General features: G+C 43.4%; 1 protein-coding gene across 1 annotated transcript in view; it reads right to left on the minus strand.

Annotated features, from left to right (window-relative positions):
* LOC134593676 (granulocyte-macrophage colony-stimulating factor receptor subunit alpha-like) overlaps positions 1-26,515 on the minus strand; it is a 122,815-nt gene that overhangs the window by 81,037 nt on the left and 15,263 nt on the right. The window contains exons 6-7 of the mRNA XM_063444600.1: positions 22,692-22,837; positions 21,464-21,581 (exon numbers count right to left, since the gene is read on the minus strand). Of these exons, the coding sequence (XP_063300670.1) occupies positions 21,464-21,581; positions 22,692-22,837 (264 nt within the window). The remainder of the gene's footprint in view (positions 1-21,463; positions 21,582-22,691; positions 22,838-26,515) is intronic.

Consider the following 26,515-nt stretch of genomic DNA (forward strand, 5'->3'; position numbering starts at 1 on the left):
GTATTCTTGCACATGCTCCGTACACTACTGATCGTATCTTGCCTCGTGCAACCAACTGATCGATACGTCAGCATATGCACGTACACATGCCACGTGGTAATCTCGGCCTACTAAATTTATTTTTACCGAGATTCCACCACAAGTTCACTCTCGCGAGATTTGGAGCGTGGTAACCGTGGCAACGCTCCAAATCTCGCGAGAGGAGGACCCGGAGGAGCTGCGGGCTGAGCCCTCCCTCTCCCTCCCCTGCTGGCTGTCAGCACAGTGTCTGCAGACCGGGGAGGGAGATCACTGATTACCCTCCCCAGTCCGCAGGCACATAGCAGGGCTGGCATTTGGGCAATGCCAGCCCTGCACTAGCCAGCAGGAGGGAATCTCGGGGGTGGCAATTGCCCCGTGCCCCCCCCCCCCCCCCCCGGATCCGCCAATGATTGGGACTGACCTCAGTGCCACTTAGGAGCCGGGCCAGCAACAAGTTTCCCACCCACCCTCCCTTTTGTTTTTGGGCCCAGGGTGTTGTCACAGCAGGGGGGGAGGGGGGAGTTTGAAGGTTAGATGAAGGGGTGGTGGTTTTTTAAAGGTTAGATGAAGGTGGGGGGTAATGGCCGGGTCTCATCCTCCCCTGTCTCTTTAGTGAACCTTAAGGGGTACCAAGTTGGACGTGTCCCCACCGAGCTAAAGCCAGCTGGTGGGGAGCATTATGGTCGGGCCCCACCGAGCTAAAAGCCTGCTGGTGGGGTGCCAAAAAGGCAAGAGGAGTTTATTATGCCGAGGGGGGAGGTGAGAGCCTTTGGGAAGAAGGAATGAGATTGGCAAGGACGTGTTGGACAAGTACTGTATGACATCATGCAGGTATTTACATGTTATGTATTTATTTATGAGAATATTATGTAACGTTATACATTGAAGGAGTCATGCAGTATTTGTGTTTTAATAAATGCTGTGGCCTGTTACTTGGAGTCTGTCTTTATTTGGGGGGAAGCTATGGTTTGGTAAAAGGTCATCCCATCCAATGCCCACTACGTACATACATGTACAATTTACAGACGGTTTAAACATGCAGTAATAAGGGACACATAGATTAAATAATTGTCTATTAAACATTCTGGGTAAGTGAAAAAGATGAATTCTAAGAAAGTATGTAAAATGGAATTTGAACAGTCCCAAGCTAAATATGGTACTGGACTGGTAAATGTTAATGTTTGATGAAACGCATTAGCTAAACCCCAAATTACATTATTTATAATTCATGACCCTATCCAACTTTCCCAGCAGACATTTTATTCTCTCCCCTTAGGGCCAGAGCCATATGTTATTGCTCTATGTTATACATTAAGAACTAGATACACTTTGTTCACCTGAATTTTTTTTATTTTATGCACATTGACATGTTACTGTTGCTTAATAAATGATGGAAAGGGCTTTCATATGATATTCTATAAATATATAAAACCTTTCCCGAAGGTTTGTGAAAAGTTCACAAGACAGGTTTCAATACAATAACTTGCACACAACTATTTCAGCTAAACAAAAATAAACCAAAATATTCTCATCTATTTAATCTAATTCTGAGAATGCCTCATACGACTAGGAATTTTATCTATTTTTATAACATGCCATATATTTTCTGAGAAATATGTTCATGTTCCTAAGCTACTGGCATTGGATTTAAAGTTTGCTATGATGGGTTATAAATGTAATACATTTTATATATATAAATTTATAAATTTATAGACTCCCTTGGGTATTTGTTATATCTTGTTGGTTTGCACTGCATCCTTGCTGAGGGATACTGCAAAACATGTGTTCAGATATATACATTTATATAGTGATTTGGACACTTCTCTCTCAACAATTTTATCACCAGTCAAATCTGATGGTTATAATTAATGTTTTCTGTTTGTTACACACATTTCCTTTTTGTGGGAAATTTCACAGACTTTGCATGTCTAAAGATCCAATGTTTGTATTCTGCTGCTGCTCCCAAACATTCTCAATGTGGTTGTTTGACAGATTTTTTTTTAGATGTTATAGGGTCAAATTACAGACATGTCAATTTCAGTTTACACATTTCCAGTTTTCACCATTCCATTCACCGTGTGACTGTCCGCTTTGGAACAATATAATAGCCTCTGCTTGCAGCTTACCCTGGAATACTATTTGTAAAACAAAACAATTTGAGCTACCGTATATACTCGAGTATAAGCCGACCCGAATATAAGCCGAGGCCCCTAATTTTATCCAAAAAAACTGGGAAAACTTATTGACTCGAGTATAAGACTAGGGTGGGAAATGCAGCAGCTACTGGTAAATTTCTAAATAAAATTAGATCCTAAAAAAAATATATTAATTGAATATTTATTTACAGTGTGTGTATAATGAATGCAGTGTGTGCGTATGTGTGTGTGTATGAGTGCAGCGTGTGTGTATGAGTGCAGCGTGTGTGTATGAGTGCAGCGTGTGTGTATGAGTGCAGCGTGTGTGTATGAGTGCAGCGTGTGTGTATGAGTGCAGCGTGTGTGTATGAGTGCAGCGTGTGTGTATGAGTGCAGCGTGTGTGTATGAGTGCAGCGTGTGTGTATGAGTGCAGCGTGTGTGTATATGAATGCAGCGTGTGTGTATGAATGCAGTGTGTGTGTGCATGAATGCAGTGTGTGTGTGTATGAATGCAGTGTGTGAATGCAGTGTGTGCAGGGCCGGTGCAAGGATATTTGCCGCCGTAGGCAAAAAAAATTTTGCCGCCCCCTCCCCCCCATATGTCCTGACTTCCCCTCCTCCTCCCTCAGTGGTCCTTACCTCCCCACCCCCGTGTTCCTTCACCCCCCCCCCAGTGGTCCTGACTCACCCCTCCCCTAGTGGTCCTTACCCTCCCCTCCCCTAGTGGTCCTTACCCTCCCCTCCCCTAGTGGTCCTTACTTCCCCCTCCCCTCCCATAGTGGTCCTTATCCCACCCCCTCCCTCTCATAGTGGCCCTTATCCCCCTTCTCCCTCCCATAATGTTCCTTATCCCCCCCCATCCCTCCCATAGTGGTCCATATACCCCCCCCTCCCTCCCATAGTGGTCCTTATACCCCCCTCCCTCCCATAGTGGTCCTTATACCCCCCTCCCTCCCATAGTGGTCCATATACCCCCCCCCTCCCTCCCATAGTGGTCCTTATACCCCCCTCCCTCCCATAGTGGTCCTTATACCCCCCTCCCTCCCATAGTGGTCCTTATCCCACCCCCTCCCATAGTGGTCCTTATCCCACCCCCTCCCATAGTGGTCCTTATACCCCCCCTCCCTCCCATAGTGGTCCTTATACCCCCCCTCCCTCCAATAGTGGTCCTTATCCCCCCCCCTCCCTCCCATAGTGGTCCTTATACCCCCCTCCCTCCCATAGTGGTCCTTATCCCACCCCCTCCCATAGTGGTCCTTATCCCACCCCCTCCCATAGTGGTCCTTATCCCACCCCCTCCCATAGTGGTCCTTATACCCCCCCTCCCTCCCATAGTGGTCCTTATACCCCCCCTCCCTCCAATAGTGGTCCTTATCCCCCCCCCTCCCTCCCATAGTGGTCCTTATACCCCCCTCCCTCCCATAGTGGTCCTTATCCCACCCCCTCCCATAGTGGTCCTTATCCCACCCCCTCCCATAGTGGTCCTTATACCCCCCCTCCCTCCCATAGTGGTCCTTATACCCCCCCTCCCTCCAATAGTGGTCCTTATCCCCCCCCTCCCTCCCATAGTGGTCCTTATACCCCCCCCCCCCTCCCTCCCATAGTGGTCCTTATCCCCCTTTTTTTTGTTATTAATTTTTTTTATTATTATTATTTTTTTTTTTTTTATTTATATATTTTTTTTTTTTTCGTCCCCCCTCCCTGCTTGATATATGGCAGGGAGGGGGGCTCCTTCCCTGGTGGTCCAGTGGCATTGGCAGTTCAGTGGGGGGGAGAGGGGGCTGGCAGAGCTGTAACTTACCTGTTCTGCAGCTCCTGTCAGCTCTCTCCTCCTCTGCGCCGTCTGTGCAGCTCCTTCTATCAGCTCACACTGTAAGTCTCGCGAGAGCCGCGGCTCTCGCGAGACTTACACTGGGAGCTGACCGAGGTGCTGAACGGACGGCGCGGAGGAGGAGAGAGCTGACAGGAGCTGCAGAACAGGTAAGTTACAGCTCTGCCAGCCCCCCTCTCCCCCGGTCTGTATTATGGCAATGCAAATTGCCATAATACAGACAGTGACTCGAGTATAAGCCGAGTTGGGGTTTTTCAGCCCAAAAAATGGGCTGAAAAACTCGGCTTATACTCGAGTATATACGGTATTTAATATTGGTTGTTATTAAGTCATTTAACTTGGCTAGTTCATAACCTGCAATATATGTGCTGCCATATATAGCAGTTAATTTTATTTTTTTCAAATACATATAGACATCTAGTTATGAATTTCACAGGCCTTCTATGCCTTAGTACATCAAAGAACCCAGATTTCTCTTCAAAGTAGACCAATCTCCACATGTATAACTTGTTTACATGCCTTTGGCTTGCTTTCCAGAGAAGCTACACTTATCAGTCGCAACATTAAGACCATCTGCCTAATATCGTACAGATCCCTCTTGTGCTGCCAAAACAGCTCTGAAGCATCGAGGCATCGAGCTGGGGAATTTGGAGACCGAGGCAACACCTTAAACTCTTTGTCATGTTCTTCAAAGCATTCCTGAATAACTTTTGCAGTGTGGTAGGGTGCCTTATACTGCTGAAAGAGGAAACTCCCACCAAGAACACCATTGCCATGAAGGGTGTTAAGTGGTCTGCAACAATCTCTAGGCAGGTGGTACATGTCAAAGTTACATCCACATTAATGCCAGGCCCCGATCTATATTCAGGGCGCCGCCATCTTTGTGTGGGTAGGTGAAGTCCCTGTGGCCTTCCCCCGCCCTGCAGAGCTCAGTCTGCGCGGAGCCCTCCATGGGTGAAGATGGATAAAAAAAATGTTTGCGCTCGGTTTTTTTATTTTATTTTTAAGTTCGACGGGCATGATGGCTTTTTATTTGGCCTTTTTTGGGGCTGAAAAATTAAGATTTTAGAAAAAAGAAGACGTCGAATGGTAAGTTGAATTTTACTTTACAGGGTAGTAATTTTATTCCCCCCTCACTATTTTTTAGGGTGAGGGGGGTAGGTAGGGGCTTTTTATTTGGGTGGGGGGGGGGGGTGGATGACTAGGGGCTTGGGGACCCCTAGTCACCTTTGATGGGGGGGGAATTTTCATTTAGGGACCCACCTGCCGCTCAGGGGTGGGGGCCGGGGGGACAGTTGGTCCCCCCCTTATTGTTTTTTAGGGCCCCCACCCACGGCACAGGGGTGGGGGACGGGGGGAAGACAGTACTACCCCCCATTATTCTTTTATAGGGCCCCCACCCGCAGCTCAGGAGCCATGTTTACACGGTATATAGAGGGGAGCCATGTTACGCTGTATTTAGAGGTAGCCAAGTTACTCTGTATATAGAGGGGAGCCATGTTACGCTGTATTTAGAGGTAGCCAAGTTACTCTGTATATAGAGGGGAGCCATGTTACGCTGTATTTAGAGAGAGCCAAGTTACTCTGTATATAGAGGGGAGCCATGTTACTCTGTATATAGAGGGAGCCATGTTTACACGGTATATAGAGGAGAGCTATGTTACTCTGTATATAGAGAGGAGCCATGTTTACACTGTATATAGAGGGAGCCTTGTTACTCTGTATATAGAGAGGAGCCATGCTTACACTGTATATAGAGGGGAGTCATGTTACTCTGTATATAGAGGGGAGCAATGTTACACTGTATATAGAGGGAGCCATGTTACTCTGTATACAGAGGGGAGCCATGTTACTCTGTATATAGATGGAGCCATGTTACTTTGTATATAGAGGGGAGCCATGTTACTTTGTATATAGAGGGAGCCATGTTTACACTGTATATAGAGGGAGCCATGTTACTTTGTATATAGAGAGGAGCCATGTTTACACTGTACATAGAGGGGAGCCATGTTACTCTGTATATAGAGGGGAGCCATGTTACGCTGTATATAGAGGGGAGCCATGTTACGCTGTATTTAGAGGGAGCCAAGTTACTCTGTATATAGAGGGGAGCCATGTTACTCTGTATATAGAGGGAGCCATGTTTACACGGTATATAGAGGAGAGCTATGTTACTCTGTATATAGAGAGGAGCCATGTTTACACTGTATATAGAGGGAGCCATGTTACTCTGTATATAGAGAGGAGCCATGCTTACACTGTATATAGAGGGGAGTCATGTTACTCTGTATATAGAGGGGAGCCATGTTACACTGTATATAGAGGGAGCCATGTTACTCTGTATACAGAGGGGAGCCATGTTACTCTGTATATAGAGGGAGCCATGTTACTCTGTATATAGAGGGGAGCCATGTTACTTTGTATATAGAGGGAGCCATGTTTACACTGTATATAGAGGGAGCCATGTTACTTTGTATATAGAGAGGAGCCATGTTACTCTGTATATAGAGGGGAGCCATGTTACACTGTATATAGAGGGAGCCATGTTACTCTGTATATAGAGAGGAGCCATGTTTACACTGCATATAGAGGGAGCCATGTTACTCTGTATATAGAGAGTAGCCATGTTTACACTGTATATAGAGGGGAGCCATGTTACTCTGTATATAGAGGGGAGCCATGTTACTCTGTGTATAGAGGGAGCCATGTTTACATGGTATATAGAGGGGAGCCATGTTACTCTGTATATAGAGAGGAGCCATGTTTACATTGTATATAGAGGGAGCCATGTTACTCTGTATATAGAGAGGAGCCATGTTTACACTGTATATCGAGGGAGCCATGTTACTCTGTATATAGAGGGGAGCCATGTTACACTGTATATAGAGGGAGCCATGTTACTCTGTATATAGAGAGAAGCCATGTTACTCTGTATATAGAGGGAGCCATGTTACTCTGTATATAGAGGGGAGCCATGTTACTTTGTATATAGAGGGAGCCATGTTTACACTGTATATAGAGGGAGCCATGTTACTCTGTATATAGAGAGGAGCCATGTTTACACTGCATATATAGGGAGCCATGTTACTCTGTATATAGAGAGTAGCCATGTTTACACTGTATATAGAGGGGAGCCATGTTACTCTGTATATAGAGGGGAGCCATGTTACTCTGTGTATAGAGGGAGCCATGTTTACATGGTATATAGAGGGGAGTCATGTTACTCTGTATATAGAGAGGAGCCATGTTTACACTGTATATAGAGGGAGCCATGTTACTCTGTATATAGAGAGGAGCCATGTTTACACTGTATATCGAGGGAGCCATGTTACTCTGTATATAGAGGGGAGCCATGTTCCTCTGTATATAGAGGGAGCCATGTTTACACGGTATATAGAGGGGAGCCATGTTACTCTGTATATAGAGGGAGCCATGTTACTCTGTATATAGAGAGGAGCCATGTTTACACTATATATAGAGGGGAGCCATGTTACTCTGTATATAGAGGGGAGCCATGTTACACTGTATATAGAGGGAGCCATGTTACTCTGTATACAGAGGGGAGCCATGTTACTCTGTATATAGAGGGAGCCATGTTACTCTGTATATAGAGGGGAGCCATGTTACTTTGTATATAGAGGGAGCCATGTTTACACTGTATATAGAGGGAGCCATGTTACTTTGTATATTGAGAGGAGCCATGTTACTCTGTATATAGAGGGGAGCCATGTTACACTGTATATAGAGGGAGCCATGTTACTCTGTATATAGAGAGGAGCCATGTTTACACTGCATATAGAGGGAGCCATGTTACTCTGTATATAGAGAGTAGCCATGTTTACACTGTATATAGAGGGGAGCCATGTTACTCTGTATATAGAGGGGAGCCATGTTACTCTGTGTATAGAGGGAGCCATGTTTACATGGTATATAGAGGGGAGCCATGTTACTCTGTATATAGAGAGGAGCCATGTTTACATTGTATATAGAGGGAGCCATGTTACTTTGTATATAGAGAGGAGCCATGTTTACACTGTATATCGAGGGAGCCATGTTACTCTGTATATAGAGGGGAGCCATGTTACACTGTATATAGAGGGAGCCATGTTACTCTGTATATAGAGAGGAGCATGTTACTCTGAATATAGAGGGAGCCATGTAACTCTGTATATAGAGGGGAGCCATGTTACTTTGTATATAGAGGGAGCCATGTTTACACTGTATATAGAGGGAGCCATGTTACTCTGTATATAGAGAGGAGCCATGTTTACACTGCATATAGAGGGAGCCATGTTACTCTGTATATAGAGAGTAGCCATGTTTACACTGTATATAGAGGGGAGCCATGTTACTCTGTATATAGAGGGGAGCCATGTTACTCTGTGTATAGAGGGAGCCATGTTTACATGGTATATAGAGGGGAGCCATGTTACTTTGTATATAGAGGGTGCCATGTTTACACTGTATATAGAGGGAGCCATGTTTACACGGTATATAGAGGGGAGCCATGTTACTCTGTATATAGAGGGAGCCATGTTACTCTGTATATAGAGAGGAGCCATGTTTACACTATATATAGAGGGGAGCCATGTTACTCTGTATACAGAGGGGAGCCATGTTACACTGTATATAGAGGGAGCCATGTTACTCTGTATATAGAGAGGAGCCATGTTTACACTGTATATAGAGGGAACCATGTTACTTTGCATATAGAGAGGAGCCATGTTTACACTGTATATAGAGGGAAGCCATGTTACTCTGTATATAGAGGGGAGCCATGTTACTCTGTATATAGAGGGAGCCATGTTTACACGGTATATAGAGGGGAGCCATGTATATAGAGGGGAGCCTCTGTATATAGAGGGAGCCATGTTACTCTGTATATAGAGAGGAGCCATGTTTACACTGTATATAGAGGGGAGCCATGTTACTCTGTATATAGAGGGAGCCATGTTATTCTGTATATAGAGAGGAGCCATGTTTACACTGTATATAGAGGGAGCCATGTTACTCTGTATATAGAGAGGAGCCATGTTTACACTGTATATAGAGGGGAGCCATGTTACTCTGTATATAGAGGGGTGCCATGTTACACTGTATATAGAGGGAGCCATGTTACTCTGTATATAGAGAGGAGCAATGTTTACACTGTATATAGAGGGAGCCATGTTACTCTGTATATAGAGAGGAGCCATGTTTACACTGTATATAGAGGGGAGCCATGTTACTCTGTATATAGAGAGTAGCCATGTTTACACTGTATATAGAGGGGAGCCATGTTTACACGGTATATAGAGGGGAGCCATGTTACTCTGTATATAGAGAGGAGCCATGTTTACACTGTATATAGAGGGAGCCATGTTACTCTGTATATAGAGAGGAGCCATGTTTACACTGTATATAGAGGGGAGCCATGTTTACACGGTATATAGAGGGGAGCCATGTTACTCTGTATATAGAGAGGAGCCATGTTTACACTGTATATAGAGGGAGCTATGTTACTCTGTATATAGAGATGAGCCATGTTTACACTGTATATAGAGGGGAGCCATGTTACTCTGTATATAGAGAGTAGCCATGTTTACACTGTATATAGAGGGAGCCATGTTTACACGGTATATAGAGGGGAGCCATGTTACTCTGTATATAGAGAGGAGCCATGTTTACACTGTATATAGAGGGAGCCATGTTACTCTGTATATAGAGAGGAGCAATGTTTACACTGTATATAGAGGGGAGCCATGTTTACACTGTATATAGAGGGAGCAATAGGTTGCCGGGTATTGTTGCCAATGCTATTCGGTGGGTTTGTCCTGTAGCCTCCTGGACTGTTTGCGTTTGTTTGCGGTGCGTTAAACGTGGAGTTTGGTCTGTCACTGTAAAGCGGGCGTAACCCTTACACTACCTGATCGATACAACATCATACCTGATGTTTTAAAGCACGTTATTCCAAACAATTTAGGAATGTTAGGTGACTTATGCTGTGGTGGAATCTCGGTAAAAATAAATTTAGTAGGCCGAGATTACCACGTGGCATGTGTACGTGCATATGCTGACGTATCGATCAGTTGGTTGCACGTGGCAAGATACGATCAGTAGTGTACGGAGCATGTGTAAGAATACAGGATATAGTATTCCCCTCCTCCATTGTGCTGGACAAGCCATGCGGTCAAACAGGAAGTTAATTCTTATTTGTGTTGATTGGTCAAGAGAATGTGCGGGTGGAGCTTAATATGGGAGGAGTTATGTGCCTATATAAGGAGCCTGCACTATTGTCCGGGGCTCAGAACTTGCTGTATTTTGGTGACATTAGTCCCTCTGAGTCCCGATCGGTGATCCAATAAAGAATCTCTTCCTTCCTGAAGAAACCTGTGTCCATCTCTCTGTGCTTGGCTTCCGTCAGTTTCTCCGGTATCATTTGGTGCATTGGCCGGGAAGCTCATCGTTCAACGGTAGCTGAGAGGCAGAGGCGTGAGACGGTCTATCTTTGCCCTCGTTCTCTACGGCTGCACCTCTGAACTTCTGCGTGGACCTCCCTTCGTCTCGGCGCCACTGGTCTGTTGTCCAGGAGATCATCGGCCTCTACGTGAGAAGTGCTGGGGTGTCCCCGTCGATGAGTGTGAACTCAGGTTCAGGAACGAGGAGGTAAGACAACTGCTGTTTTAGACGGCAGGACCCACTAGGGGTATACCGATTGTGCGGTAGGCCCAAAGGGGTTTGAATCTGTGTATCTGCCCCCTCTGTCGGAGGGAAGGAGCGAAGGCGCACCGCTCGATCGAACGCTCTTTAGTCAGACCGTTTGATTTTGTTAGTCAGGCGGGGTCCTGGTGTAAATAGCCCTAGCCGGACACCGGTGTCTTGTCTAGACTAGCGTTCTAGGGTGTATATTACGTTCGCTAGGTCGGAGGGACCGGGAGACTAAGCGGCGCCTGTGTAAATTCGGTTCGCTAGCTCTCAACCTATCTGGGCTAAGTGGGAAGGCGTGTAAATTTGGAACCCACTAGACTTTTGATAGTGCGACTAAGAGGCGCCTGTGTAAATTCGGTTCTCTAGCTCGCTATATGTGGTGATTGGGCAGTGTGGCTAACCAAAACGGGTGTATATAGTTTTAGGTAGTCCATCAAGGTACTGGCCAATAGTTTAGTTGGGAATTGTAAATGTGATAAAGATTGTTTAGTAAAGTGTATATCTTGTTAGATAGCGCGAGCTCAGCCGTCTAACGAGAGTGTTAATAGTGTGTTGCTGTATTATAGTGCACGGTACCATAACCCTGTATATTTACTGACACTGTATATAAGTACTAATCATTGTCGTCTATTGCATGTTTTAACACCATAACCACTAATAATTGTATTGTGACCCTAACTTGTGCTTTGACCTATGCTAACCGTACTGTAACCGCTATTTGTAAAAGACGATGTTACTGGGGTGTGTTATAGACGGGTAATTCATATATAGAGAATTATAGCGTGGGTGACTGTATAGTTTCGCCAAAGGGCATAATATTGATTATCTAGTGACTGGTGTAACAGCTGTGTGTGTACGGGAATTCCCTGAGTGTTTATTGTGTTATTGTATACGTTTCACTTGGTAACCGTACCACGTGGTGCTGTTGCCAGAGGAAACGGATGTGACTGTTGAATAGTACGCGTGTATAGTATTCGTTGTCGACGACGTTCCATTGTTAAGTATGGGTGCGTCGCAGTCAACGATTCCGGATCCCTTAGGTTGTATGGTGAAGAATTTTAAAAAGGGATTCAAAACTTGTGATTTTGGGGTTAAAATGTCTCCTGTACGTTTGGTCACTTTGTGTACTAGGGAGTGGCCTACTTTGGTTGCGGCATGGCCGCCACGTGGCAGTTTGGATCTAACTCTGGTACAGCGCTTACACGTGGCTGTATCAGGTAGGCCTGAACTTTACGGCCAGTTTCCTTATATTGATTGTTGGAGAGAGGCCGTTAATGACTCGCCAAAATGGCTTCAGACATGCCACGAGGAGCAGTGTCGCCTCATGGTAGCTAGGACTTGTTTGTCCACTAGGACTGGTGTTAGGCCCATTTTGGACACGCCCCCTGAGTCCGAGATCCCTTTGCCGCCCCCTTACTTTCCGTTAAGAGGAAGTGACGCAAATGCAGGAAGTCCTGCAACCCTCCCCTCATTACCCCCATCCACTTCCGCTTCCTCCTCCAGTACAGAATACACCCCCTCTCGTACTAAATCTCCCCTTCCGGAATCAGAACCAACCCCCATTAAATCGAATATCCTGATTTGGCGCCACTTCAGACTTCCGGTCAAGCTTCATCTAGCTCGACTCGAAGTGTTTTATTTACAACCTTTTCCCAAAACCAAGTTCCCACATCCCCATACCCTATTTCTCCCCGACTGGAACCTATGACTGACGCCCCTCCACGTAGCCCCATACAGACCCGACAACTGACCAGTACCCAACAATTAAAGCACTATCAGATGCCTCTTCGCCTGAATCCCGGGTCAGCCTATATCGATGCCGCAGGTCAAATGGCACATGCTGACCCAGTCTTTGTATATGTCCCATTTACGACAACCGATCTCTTAAATTGGAAGACCCACAATTCCTCGTATACTGAGAAACCACAAGCTATGACTGATCTGTTCACCTCAATAGTACAGACGCATAACCCGACATGGGCTGATTGCCAGCAGTTATTAATGACTTTGTTTAATAATGAGGAAAGGACAAGAATTAATCAAGCAGCCATTAAAGCACTAGAGGATAGAGCCCGTACTTTGAATCAAGCTAATCCAGCAGCATGGGCCGCAACACATTACCCCAACACCGATCCCGATTGGAACGTAAATGGTGCTGATATGGTCCAACTCAGAGCCTATAGAGACGCTATAATTGCTGGCATGAAAGCCGGAGGAAAGAAAGCTATTAATATGTCGAAGACAGTTGAGGTGATTCAGAAAAGCGATGAAGCGCCCAGTGTCTTTTATGACCGATTATTGGAGGCATACCGCTTGTATACCCCCTTTAATCCGGAAGACGCAGATAATTCCCGAATGGTGAACTCCGCCTTTGTCAGCCAAGCTTACGGAGATATTAAGCGCAAGCTACAAAAGTTAGAAGGGTTTGCAGGTATGTCAATCACCCAACTAATGGAGGTAGCGAATAAGGTGTATATGAATAGGGAAACAGAAAGTAAGAAAGAGGAAGAGCGCAAGATGCGTAAAAAGGCTGATATGCTAGCGGTAGCGATCGCAGGCGTAGATAGACGGGGCCCAGATAGAGGCGATAGTAGATGGAATAGGGAGCCTTTGAGTAGGAATCAGTGCGCGTATTGCAAGGAAGAAGGGCATTGGAGGAACGAATGTCCACAAAGAGAGCAGTACGAGAGAGACCAACCCAGGGCAGGTTACAGAAACTTTAGAGGCAGAGCGAGAGGTAGAGGAGGCCCCGGAGGGAGTAATGGTAATAGAGGGAGTAATGGGAATAGAGGAAGTGTTAGGGAAGACAGGTATATTCCAGCAGCGCAAAGGTCCCGCGATAGAGAAGGTAGGGACTTTGTAGGATTGGCTGACACGGTCATGGAGGACTATTGATACCGACCGGGCTCCATCCCCCTTGGTCGAGCGGAGCCTATGGTCGATGTATCAATAGGGGGAAAAAGGAGTGCGTTCATGATCGACACTGGTGCTGAACATTCAGTGGTGACTAATCTAGTTGCTCCTCCATTTGGAAGGACTATTACTGTGATAGGAGCAACTGGAAGAAGTGCTGAAAAACCGGTTCTTAAAAGTCGACTCTGTACATTGGGAGGCCACGTAGTAAAACATCAATTCCTTTATATGCCTGAATGTCCAGTCCAATTGCTGGGACGTGATATGCTATCTAAGTTACAAGCGCAGATTACGTTCCTACCAAATGGAACAACATCCTTAAAGTTTAATGGACCTTCAGGTATTATGACATTATCCGTACCAAAGGAAGAAGAGTGGCGACTTTATACAGTGTTGACTAGCCAAAACCCTAGGAGTGATGAGTCCTTATTCAACATACCAGGAGTTTGGGCAGAGAACAACCCACCAGGACTGGCCCGCAATATTCCACCTATTAAAATCGAACTAAAACTTGGGGTTTATCCAGTGAGCCTAAGACAATATCACATCCCGCAGAAGGCTAAGAAGAACATACAATCTTATCTGGATAAGTTCATACGGTATGGTATCCTAAAATTCTGTACTTCCCCCTGGAACACCCCATTGCTGCCTGTTCAAAAGCCCGGTACAGATGAGTATCGACCTGTGCAGGACTTGAGAGCAGTCAATGATGCGGTTGTTAGTATACATCCAGTCGTGCCCAATCCATATAACCTGCTTGCTTTAATTCCGGGCGGGGCTACTTACTTTACAGTCTTAGATCTCAAAGATGCCTTCTTTTGCCTCTGAATTGCCGCAGAAAGTCAATGTATCTTCGCTTTCCAATGGGAAAACGCTGTAACGGGCTCAAAACGCCAAATGACCTGGACAAGACTGCCCCAAGGGTTTAAAAATTCACCTACCCTATTTGGTTCAGCTCTAAGTCAAGATCTACTGGATTTCGAGTCTATCCCAGGAGAGTGTGTATTGTTACAATATGTAGATGACTTGTTGGTAGCAGCAGTTACAAAAGAAATCTGTCAGCAAGCAACGCACGATCTACTACACATTCTCTGGAAGGCAGGATACAAGGTGTCTAGAAAGAAGGCTCAGTTGTGTTTGCCAACTGTCAAATATCTGGGATTCCATATCTCTGAAGGTCAAAGAATTATGGGGCCAGAGAGAAAAGAAGCTGTGTGCCAAATACCGATACCCAAGAATAGAAGACAAGTGCGAGAATTCTTGGGGGCAGCAGGCTTCTGTAGGATATGGATTCCCAGCTACGCGATACTGGCAAAACCTCTGTATGCAGCTATCAAAGGTACAGAGCACGACCCCTTCTTGTGGACCCAAGAACAGCAAACGGCATTTGAAGATGTGAAGAAGGCTTTGATGAGTGCCCCAGCATTAGGTCTACCTGATCACACACGACCATTCTACCTGTATGTACATGAGCAAAGAAGAATGGCTGTGGGAGTATTGACACAGTACTTGGGATCATGGCAAAGACCTGTTGCCTACATGTCTAAGCAATTGGATGCAGTGGCCAGCGGACTTCCACCTTGTCTAAGAGCCGTAGCTGCAGCTGCCCTGCTAGTAGCTGAAGCCGATAAACTCACTCTGGGTCAAGAACTTTATGTACGAGTCCCACATGCAGTACAGACGTTGTTGGATTACAAAGGAAATCATTGGTTTAGTAACAGCCGTATGACCAAGTATCAAGCAATGTTGTGTGAAAACCCAAGAGTGCATTTAGAGACTGTAAACACCTTAAATCCAGCTACCCTTTTGCCACAACCTACTGAAAGTCAACATGATTGTTTGGAAGTAATGGATGAAGTATTTTCAAGTAGACCAGATCTTCGTGATTTTCCCATCCAGAACCCCGATGTTCAATATTATACCGACGGCAGTAGTTATGTGAAAGAAGGGATCCGCTATGCAGGATATGCAGTAACAACAATAGACAAGGTGATAGAAGCTCGGCCACTGGCGAAAGGAACATCAGCACAAAAGGCAGAATTGATAGCACTGACACGAGCGTTACAATTGGCTGAAGGTTTAAGAGTGAACATCTACACGGACTCCAAGTATGCGTTTTTAACCACTCATGCCCACGGAGCTTTGTATAAAGAAAGAGGACTATTGAATTCAGAAGGCAAAGAAATCAAGTACGCAGCTGAAATCCTACAACTATTGGAAGCAGTGTGGGAGCCGAAAGAAGTCGGTATCATACATTGTCGAGCGCATCTGAGAGGAGATGGTGATGTAACCAAGGGAAATCGGATGGCAGATAGTGCAGCTAAGCGTGCCGCTGAATCGGGAAGACAGGAGTATGTGGGGCATATAGCTGCTCTTATACCTACTCCACTGTCTCAATGGACTCCAGTTTATACAGCTCAAGAAGAGGAGTGGTTAAAGACTGAACCAGGAAAGTATTTGGAGAACAAGTGGTATCAGCTAGAAGATGGAAGAATAGTCATACCAGCATCACTAGCGGTAGAAATTGTTCAAAATTATCACAACGGGACACATTCTGGGAGAGACAGCACAGAAGAATCTCTCAGAAAACATTTCTACATACCAAGATTGTCCAACTTGACTCAGGCCATTGTACGCAGATGTGTAACGTGTGCTAAAAATAATGCAAGACAAGGACCAGTAAAGCCACCAGGAGTCCAGTTTATGGGGGGACTCCCCATGTCCGATCTGCAAATAGACTTTACAGTGATGCCTAAATCGGGTGGACATCGTTACCTGCTGGTAATTGTGTGCACCTATTCAGGTTGGGTAGAAGCATGTCCTACTCGTACAGAGAAAGCAGGAGAAGTTGTGAGATTCCTGTTACGAGAAATAATACCTCGATATGGACTACCCTGTTCTATAGGATCGGACAATGGTCCAGCTTTTGTTCACCAGTGCCTACAACAACTGACTCATATGCTTGGTATAAAGTGGAGGCTTCATACGGCATATAGACCCCAGAGGTCTGGTAAGGTAGAGAGAATGAATAGAACTATTAAGAACCAGTTGGCTAAAATGTGTCAGGAAACCCAATTTAAGTGGAACGTTCTCTTACCCATAGCTCTATTGCGAATCCGCAGTACCCCTACCAGAAGGATGGGCCTCTCTCCTTTTGAAATCATGTATGGGCGACCACCTCCCGTACTTGGTAACTTAAGGGGGGACTTGAGTCAGTTGGGAGAAGGAATTACCCGGCAGCAGGTTGTAGAGTTGGGTAAGACTATGGAGGAGGTACAGAAATGGGTACAAGATAGATTACCTGTGAATATTTATCCCCCTGTTCATAGTTATCATCCAGGAGATCAAGTGTGGATTAAAGAGTGGAATAATGTACTGTTAGGGCCCAAGTGGAGAGGTCCTTATGTTGTTCTTTTGTCTACCCCTACAGCGATAAAAGTAGCCGAAGTGACTCCGTGGATACATCACTCCAGGGTTAAACCAGCAGCAGTCGATTCTTGGCAAGTTACAGCAGATCCAGAGAATCCCTGCAAGATCCGGTTAAAACGCACGACTCAGTCGGAGTAACGAGGAACTATTGTGGATTACAAATTTTATTATTTTTGGGATTTGGTGCGTGAGTGAGAAGGCCATAATAAAGCCTGTCCGCTTACCAACATATAGTATATAAGCCAGGAAAGTCTCGAAGGGACACCTGTGAAGATGAGCAGAACTCCATTCCCTGCAGCCCTTACATCCTGGAAGCTGAGGTGCCTTCGCACGGACGAAGACTGAGGATGACGGCGAAAGATGTGTTTTTGATAGTGTTTATTTATGTGTGTTTTTATATTCAGGAAGGTAGAGGTACCGACACTCCTAGCTGTGAGGTATGCATTAAGACTACGAGAACAGGTAACCATATTTCCCAAACCCTAATTTGGCATTCACAATACGAGTGTAAAGGAGATGTATCGAGATGTAGATACCTAAATATAGACTATAGTGTGTGCCATTTAGGAGTAGGAGAACCTAAGTGCTTCAGTCCGGAGTATCAACCTCGTACAATTTGGTTGACTCTCAGGAATGGAGATCCTCAGGGGACCCTAATTAATAAGACAGTGTTAGAATCCGTACATTCTTCGGGTGTTCTGCTATTTGATGCGTGTAAGGCGATATCAAGTGGTAGAAAGCCGTGGAATGTATGTGGGGATCTTAGATGGGAGAGGACGTATGGGTCTAACGATAAATATATTTGTCCCAGTAGTAAAAATAAATATGTGAGTCCTAGATGCCCAAATAGAGAGTATAACTTTTGCCCATATTGGTCTTGTGTGGGGTGGGCGACTTGGGGACAGACAGTAGACAAAGACATGATAGTGACTAAGTTGCCTACCAGCCCATATTGTAAGTCTATGGAATGCAACCCAGTCCAGATACTTATAAATAACCCCGACAAGTTCTTAGACAAATATGGCAATTTATTTGGGTTTCAGATATACGGGACGGGTTTAGATCCTGGGACAATATTGTTTATAGGGATAGAGACTGATACGGTATCCTCCCAGACTCATCAAGTATACCATTCCTTTTATGAAGAGATGAGTATAGATAATAAGATCCCCCATAATGCTAAAAACCTGTTCATCGATTTAGCTGAAAGTATTGCCGGTAGTCTTAATGTTACCAACTGCTATGTGTGTGGAGGTACTAACATGGGAGACCAATGGCCTTGGGAAGCAAAGGAGGTAATGTCCGGTTCTGAGGCAGTTGACCAACTAATATCTACACAAGCCGATTATCATATGAGTGTTAGAGGTAAATCTGAGTGGAGATTAAAGACCTCCATCATAGGTTATGTTTGCATAGCAAGGAAAGGAATAATGTATAATACTTCTGTAGGAGAATTAACTTGTCTAGGGCAAAAAGCTTATGATGATGATACAAAGAATACAACTTGGTGGTCGGCTTCAAATGTCTCAGAACCATCTAACCCGTTTGCTAGATACGCCAATTTAAAGGATGTGTGGTTTGATCTATCCATCACATCTACCTGGAGAGCCCCAGCAAATTTGTACTGGATCTGTGGTAAGAAAGCCTATTCGGAGTTGCCACAGGACTGGGAAGGGGCATGTGTGTTGGGTATGCTCAAACCATCCTTCTTCTTGTTACCTATTGAAACAGGTGAGACTTTAGGTGTTAAAGTGTATGATGTGAATCATAGGAAGAAAAGGGGACCCATAGAGATAGGCGCCTGGGAAGATAATGAATGGCCTCCCCAGCGTATCATAGATTATTATGGGCCAGCCACGTGGGCAGAAGATGGTACCTTTGGTTATAGAACCCCTATTTATATGCTCAACCGCATTATAAGATTACAGGCGGTGGTTGAGATTATCACTAACGAGACATCACAAGCGCTCAATCTTCTAGCTAAGCATAATACCAGGATGAGGACAGCAGTCTACCAAAATAGATTAGCCTTGGATTACCTTTTGGCAGTAGAGGGAGGTGTATGTGGGAAGTTTAACCTGAGCAATTGCTGTCTTCAAATAGATGACGAAGGGCAAGCAATAGCTGAGCTTACTAGCCATATGGTTAAACTAGCGCATGTGCCTACTCAGGTATGGAAAGGGTATAATCCAAGTAGTTGGTTTGGTAGCTGGTATGAGTGGTTTGGAGGGCTTAAGGCAGTGGTAGGTGGAGTCCTACTGATTTTAATGTTGTGTCTACTCCTACCGTGTCTTATACCCTTAGTAGTTAGGTCTGTGCAAAGCCTGATAGAAAATATAGCAGAGAGGAAGGCTGCTGCACAGATAATGGCAATATATAAATATAAGGCTCTAGATCAGGGAGAACCAATGCAGGAAGATGAGTGTTGAAGATTCACATCATAAGATAAGTCTGGTCTGGTTCAAGGTAACTTGCGGTGTAAGCAAACTAAGGTTAAGTGATGCCTCAAGTAATTGTAAAATATCAAGAGGCATCAAAGGGGGGAATGTGGTGGAATCTCGGTAAAAATAAATTTAGTAGGCCGAGATTACCACGTGGCATGTGTACGTGCATATGCTGACGTATCGATCAGTTGGTTGCACGTGGCAAGATACGATCAGTAGTGTACGGAGCATGTGTAAGAATACAGGATATAGTATTCCCCTCCTCCATTGTGCTGGACAAGCCATGCGGTCAAACAGGAAGTTAATTCTTATTTGTGTTGATTGGTCAAGAGAATGTGCGGGTGGAGCTTAATATGGGAGGAGTTATGTGCCTATATAAGGAGCCTGCACTATTGTCCGGGGCTCAGAACTTGCTGTATTTTGGTGACATTAGTCCCTCTGAGTCCCGATCGGTGATCCAATAAAGAATCTCTTCCTTCCTGAAGAAACCTGTGTCCATCTCTCTGTGCTTGGCTTCCGTCAGTTTCTCCGGTATCAATGCCCTTTATGGATTAAAAGCAGACTCTGCATCATGTAATTTTCCATGGGAGTTTTGCCATGGATCCCCCTCCGGCATGCCACAGTCCAGGTGTTAGTCCCCTTGAAATAACTTTCCCATCACTATTGTGGCCAGAAAGAGTCCCTGTGGGTTTTAAAATTCCCCTGCCTATTGAAGTCTATGGCGGTTCGCCCAGAATAGCATCAGAATAGCCACCTGTGCGGAATACCAGAGAAGATTGGTGGAGATGCACTGCTGCCCTTCATTCACTTGGTCTCAAGAGGGGCGCTGACCCCAAACTGCTGTCAACTGTATTCAGAGTTTGCAAAGCCACAACAGCACCGGCAGGAGCACTCAGCGACATGATTGCAGTCACCAAGGACGTTGTGTTTAATCTGCCATCCTGGCCAGTTCTAGAGAAATGGGAAAGATCCAATTTGAAGGTTGCACAGTGGCAATCTACAGTGAGCTACCATTTGCTGTCCTGCTGGAAAAAACAACTATTGGCATCGATCGCTGGATGACTGCATGGACATTCCGTGAGATACCACTGGGGCAGGGATGTCACGCGGATTGTCCCACATGGAGATACCAGCCTGACTGTGTCCTTTTCTGGGGATATAGAAAACTGATCCCGCCGGCTGTGCAGTGAGGGGTGCAGTGTGTGTGAGGGGTTGCAATGTGTGTGTGAGTGCTGAGTGTGGATGAGGGGTGCAGCATGTGTGAGGGGTGCAATGTGTGTGAGGGTTGCAGTGTGTATGTGTGTGTTAGGAGATATTGTGTGTGGGTAGGGGATTAATGCAAATGTATTTTATTGATTTTTTAAAATTAAAAAATATGCGTTTATCCCTCCTCCCTTCCTACCTTTTGCTTTGTATGGAGGACACTGCTTGTGAAGCCCTGGTGGTTCTAGTGGAGAGTGAACTCCCTGAAAAGGCAGTGTTTATATTGAAAATCCTGCAGGGACTGACTATATTTACCAGAACAACACCATTAAGCTGTAGTTGTTCTGGTGACTATAGTGTCCCTTTAAATACATTAAGGGGTTAACCTCTTGGTGAGACATTGAGACTGGGCATAACCTCATCCACATGTGCATTGAAGGGGTTAACCCCCAAAACTCATTGGGCAAGGCCTAGACTTATAGTGCTAGGAATTATGGAGTTAAAAGGATTCAATCTCTCACAGTCACCTGCTTAATTATTTATTCATTTTATTATTTATTTATTTTTACATTTAATCTCTTTTTTTATCAGAATGACTCCTTAATAATATGTAATATGTGGCTAAATAATCTCTAATATGTACGTGTGTGTGTGCATGCGTGCGTGTTTGTGTATACACAATAAAAAAACATGGCTTCTTTTTATTTGACAGAAGGAATTGTTTAACATACATAGAATAGATGCTAGTTAGGAGGTGTAGCTAATGTTATTGTGATCGAATGTAATGATCCTGTCTTACCTTCAAAAATTACAGAAACTTCATTTGATTTAATTAGTGTTTCTCTGCCATTAATGTAAGTTGTCACCATAAGTTTTGTATCGGGATATAAGAGAAAGGTTTCATGTTTATTTTTGGTCTGCAAAAAACATAAAAATAATGATTTTTGTTTTGTTTTTTTTCCAAATCAAAGGAGGATTGGCTATTTCAGAAAAAAATGTTTTAATAACCACCACTGCTATAAAATTGTTAAATGCTGAATGATAAACTGAGACACCTAAATGTATCCATCAATTTGTTTGTGATGGCAAAATCATGGACAGAATGGTAACTGCCCCTCCATAGGTATGCCCCTCCTTGTTCCCTCAGCTCTGCCCTTGACCACCTCCTGATCGCTGCTCGCACCCGTACGGCCAACTTGCGCTTGCAGGACCTCTCGCGGGTGGCTCTTTTCCTATGGAATAGCCTGCCTGCCGCCATCAGACTCTCCCCTAGTTTTCAATCATTTAAGAAGGGCCTTAAAACCCATCTCTTCAGGAAAGCTTATGGCCTCCCAGAGTAACCTCTACCTTACATACCTGTCTCTTGCTCTCTCCTATCGGGCAGTGCTTTACTCTCTCCTCCAGCTCTGCTTCACTCCCACATTATTTGATTGATATTTCCTGTCCTAACGTGTCTTATACCCCACCTCTTATAGACTGGTAGCTCGTTTGAGCAGGGTGCTCTTCAACCTATTGTTCCTGTAAGTTTTCTTGTAATTGTCCTATTTATAGTTACACCCCCCCCCCCCCTCTCATAATATTGTAAAGCGCTACGGAATCTGTTGGCGCTATATAAATGGCAATAATAATAATAATAATAATAACTGAATGTAGAACTCAAAAACCCCTTTAATTAATTTCTATCTATATAAACACTCATGGTAGTGGTTATGGTGTCAGCAGTGCCAGGTGCTCCACAATCGGAGGAAATAACTGAGCTATATTATCATTTTTCAGTGCCTAGTACATGTTAGAAAAAAATACCTTTTATGACAAAAAAAGTGAAAAGCCAAAAAAATGTTAGATGCAAACTTGAAGATCAAGATAAAATAAGTTAAAAGCTGTATTTAGAATTTTTGAGTAAACTTTCTCAAATGCATTTTCTTTGTCAATGTATGCGTAACAATGGAATATATTTCTATGGACTATTACTTTGTAATATATTCCAAAACTAATTAAATATATTATTTAACTCCATAATACTTTACCGATCTCTTAGTAGGAAGAAAAGGATTATCCATTGTTACAGAGAAAGAAATGTTTTGTTGTATTTCCTTTGGTATATTACATTCCCAGGACACGTGCAATTTACGTTGAATAATTTTCCAAGTTAGATTTGTTAGATATAATAATTCTGTAAAAAAAAAAAAAAGCAGAGATAGAAAAATAAAATCTTGTAATTTGCATATTTTTATTCAAAGACTAAAATAAATAAAAGTTGCTAGTAATTTGTGTTTGGTTTATCTTATTTTAACTATACATATCTCAAACTGTTTGTAATATAACCTAAAATAATAATAATAAAAAAATGTAATGAATGAAATACATATTTGTATTTCTGTTTGCTCTGAAGCATAGTCTGACGCCTAGTCCTTTGAATGAATTATATTACCTATAACACATAATTGATTTCATGTGTTTCTTCAAGTCAAAGTAAATTTCAAACTTAAGACCAAAACATCCAAACTGAAAAATAGATCTGTCATATATTTTGAAATTCACTTGAATTCCTGGAAATTGTCACTTTAATCACCCTGTCTGTTAGTAGAAAATAATAAATGTACCCTTCTCTTGCAAACTTCCTTGTAGTTAAAACCCCTTAAGGATGGAGGCAGTTATTCATTTTCTGAACCAAAACCTTGAATTCGTGCTATGTGATTGTTCCAATGTTTCTCTTTATGTGCACCCATACATGTTATATATTGTTTTTTAAAGGACAGATATGACTTTTTTATTATTATCCTGCATGTATCCCTAACACAACATTACATTTCCAATTTAATAAGGTTTCCAAATTCAATATGTTAAAAATATCCATTCGATTTATCTACAAAAATTCCTGTAGACTTTAATGATGACTTCTGTAGATAAATCAGGTTGGCAAGTTTTTCTAACAGAGTTGCATCATTTTGAAAGTTTATTAAATTGAGGTCAAAGTATGGATACAATGTTAAAAATGAGAAAATATGAAAAAAATAAAAACATTTTTTCTAACTTCTAACTCTACGTCAACTCTATTGCAAGCCTATGCTTACACTAACTCTTAACTGTACGCCTACCCTATACTTACACTAGCTGTTTACATTGCTGCCTAGTAACACCTCTACTGACAGTTCCTCAGATGGCCACTAAAGCTCTTCCTATCTCAGAGCTACACAGTGTGAAGCACCCACAATCTGTGTCTCCATGCATGGAGGCGCTGAATATTCCACATAGAGATGCATTAATTCAATGCATCTCTTTGAGAAGATGCTGATTGGTGCAGCGTTTTGCCACACATGCGCAATAGCCTTCGAATGCTTTCCTAATGGAAATCATTGGATTGGCTGAGATCATCAAGCTTGATTATCTCAGCCATGGAGGCGGGACCCGCCGTGTTTAGACTGGCATGGTGTGGGAAAAAAGGTGAGTAAAAACACAATACCCATGCGATCGGAGGAGGGCTGGTCTCCTAAACATACACACTCACTAACAGACACATACACACTCACTGATATATAAACACTGATAGACACACACACACACTCGCTGATAGACACACAAAATCACTGACAGATATACACACACTAATTGACAGATAGACACACACACACTCAAAGATAAGGAATTGAGAGCATTGCAGAATGTAGATAGGCAGGAACTATTACCAACTGATACTGCACTCAAATGAGTGCAGTATGAGTTGGTATTTGATATAGTATAGTTTGAGGTTTTTGGAGGTGACCCGGACACCCGCACCTATGTTGTGATTGAATGCGAGCACACTTTGGAGCTCTTAGGCAGGAACTATTACCTGTTCTTCTTAATCAAAGACAACCAAAAGAACTGTCCACCAACAGAATGTCTTTTGTTGGTGACTTTGGTACACATTCCAAAGAGGTAGGTACTATTTTGAGAAAATATTGTCACTTTCTGCAATGGGCCCAAAATGATATATCTGAGTGTACTCAACCTCCATTGATAGCCAACTTTCCATGTTTGAATTGTAGCTCATGTGGTTCAGTGATCAAGCGCCAATCTTTTTCACATCCACATACTGGCAAACGGTTTGCAATTAAGCACTTTTTTTTACTTGTGAATCTACTTTTGTAGTTTACCTTGTCAAATGATGTTGTGGCTTAATTGTTTTGGTGAAACCACTAATAAAATCAGTTACAATATTTACAGGCAGCGAGAATGTGTCAGGTTGCTCGTTAAGGTGGGGGGTAACCCTATAAATAAGGATAGGAATACTGTTGAATCAGGGGGCGACTCGGGGTAAAAACAATATAGCCCTCACAAGTCTACCCCCTGAAGTTGGAAGAGCAACCCTTAAGCCAGGTAATAATAAAACATAACTTTTAATTTGTTAACCTAAAATCACAAAGTATATGGGAAAGTCCAATTTTCAATTCCTAATAGTGCTAGCTTACATTAATACACAAGCCTAATCCTAAATGTTGCTGTGAGCAAAAATGTAGGGGGGGGAGGGGTGAGAGGAAAGAGGAACCAAAAAGAGGTAAGGAAAAACCTAACTAACGAGTTAACTATGGAGGAGGTGGGTAGGAGCAAAGGAAAGACTAATATCTAGTCCAAAGGAGGCTAAGCCCTAATGTGCCTTCGAGGGCACCCCTTAAAAAATCTAAACCTTAAGTACCCTCTCACGTATCCTGGGTAGACTTGTATGAAAAGCAAAACCCTAATCCGACAGCCCTCAGCAGTATCAGCTTGTCTCTATCTGTAAAGGTAACTGCAGTATCATCCCTTGTCTGAATTCCTAACCATTGCTACATAAGTCCCGTTGCGCATTTCGCCAAGTGCTGGCTCTTCCAGAGAAAGATCTAATAAATACAGAGAGCACATGTCCAAACACAGATCTGATATTCATTAGAAGAGAACTGACAAACCTGTCACTGTCCATTTTTGTTCCCACAATTTTGCAATTTCTCAAATTAAATAGCATGTGATTGACTTTGTGCCCATACAATCCTGGTGTATTGTTAGACAAAAATCCCTTAAAAAGCATGAGACATTTTGGATCCACCGACTAGATTGTCTGGAACCAACAGGTCTCAATCGAGACTTTAATTTATCCCTATTCTTGTGATCTAATTGTTCCCACTGTATCTAGGTTTCTTATATATAGATATATGTTTTTATACATTATTGTACCTGTACATTTACCTGTAAGGTTGATGTGGTTTTCTCCTTTATCAAAGCTTTTTGAGATGTAGCAATTAAGTTGCATTGCAATTTTGTTAATTATAGTATTGGTATGATCATTATTTATATGTGAGAATTTAGGCATGCCTTTGAATAATATCATTTTTCTTCTTTGTTTATTATATCCTATGTTATCTAGAGTGTCTATTTGTATTTGTATTATGCTTTTCATGTAAAAAGTTATTTTGACATTGGATTACTTACTCCATGTGGAGTAGTTCCTTGTGCATCAATTAATGTAATTAAGAGTGCATTTAAACATTGTGATGTTAGTTGGAAGCTCAGCTTGACAAAGACACTGCATGTGACGAAAACTTTTCTGGTCCACTTAAAGGGACACTATAGGCACCTGAACAACTTTAGCTTAATGAAGCAGTTTTGGTGTATAGAACATGCCCCTGCAGCCTCACTGCTCAATCCTCTGCCATTTAGGAGTTAAATCCCTTTGTTTATGAACCCTAGTCACACCTCCCTGCATGTGACTGGCACAGCCAAACACTTCCTGTAAAGAGAGCCCTATTTAGGCTTTCTTTATTGCAAGTTCTGTTTAATTAAGATTTTCTTATCCCCTGCTATGTTAATAGCTTGCTAGACCCTGCAAGAGCCTCCT

Source organism: Pelobates fuscus, chromosome 1, assembly GCF_036172605.1.
Source record: "Pelobates fuscus isolate aPelFus1 chromosome 1, aPelFus1.pri, whole genome shotgun sequence".
Classification (NCBI taxonomy): Eukaryota; Metazoa; Chordata; class Amphibia; order Anura; family Pelobatidae; genus Pelobates; species Pelobates fuscus.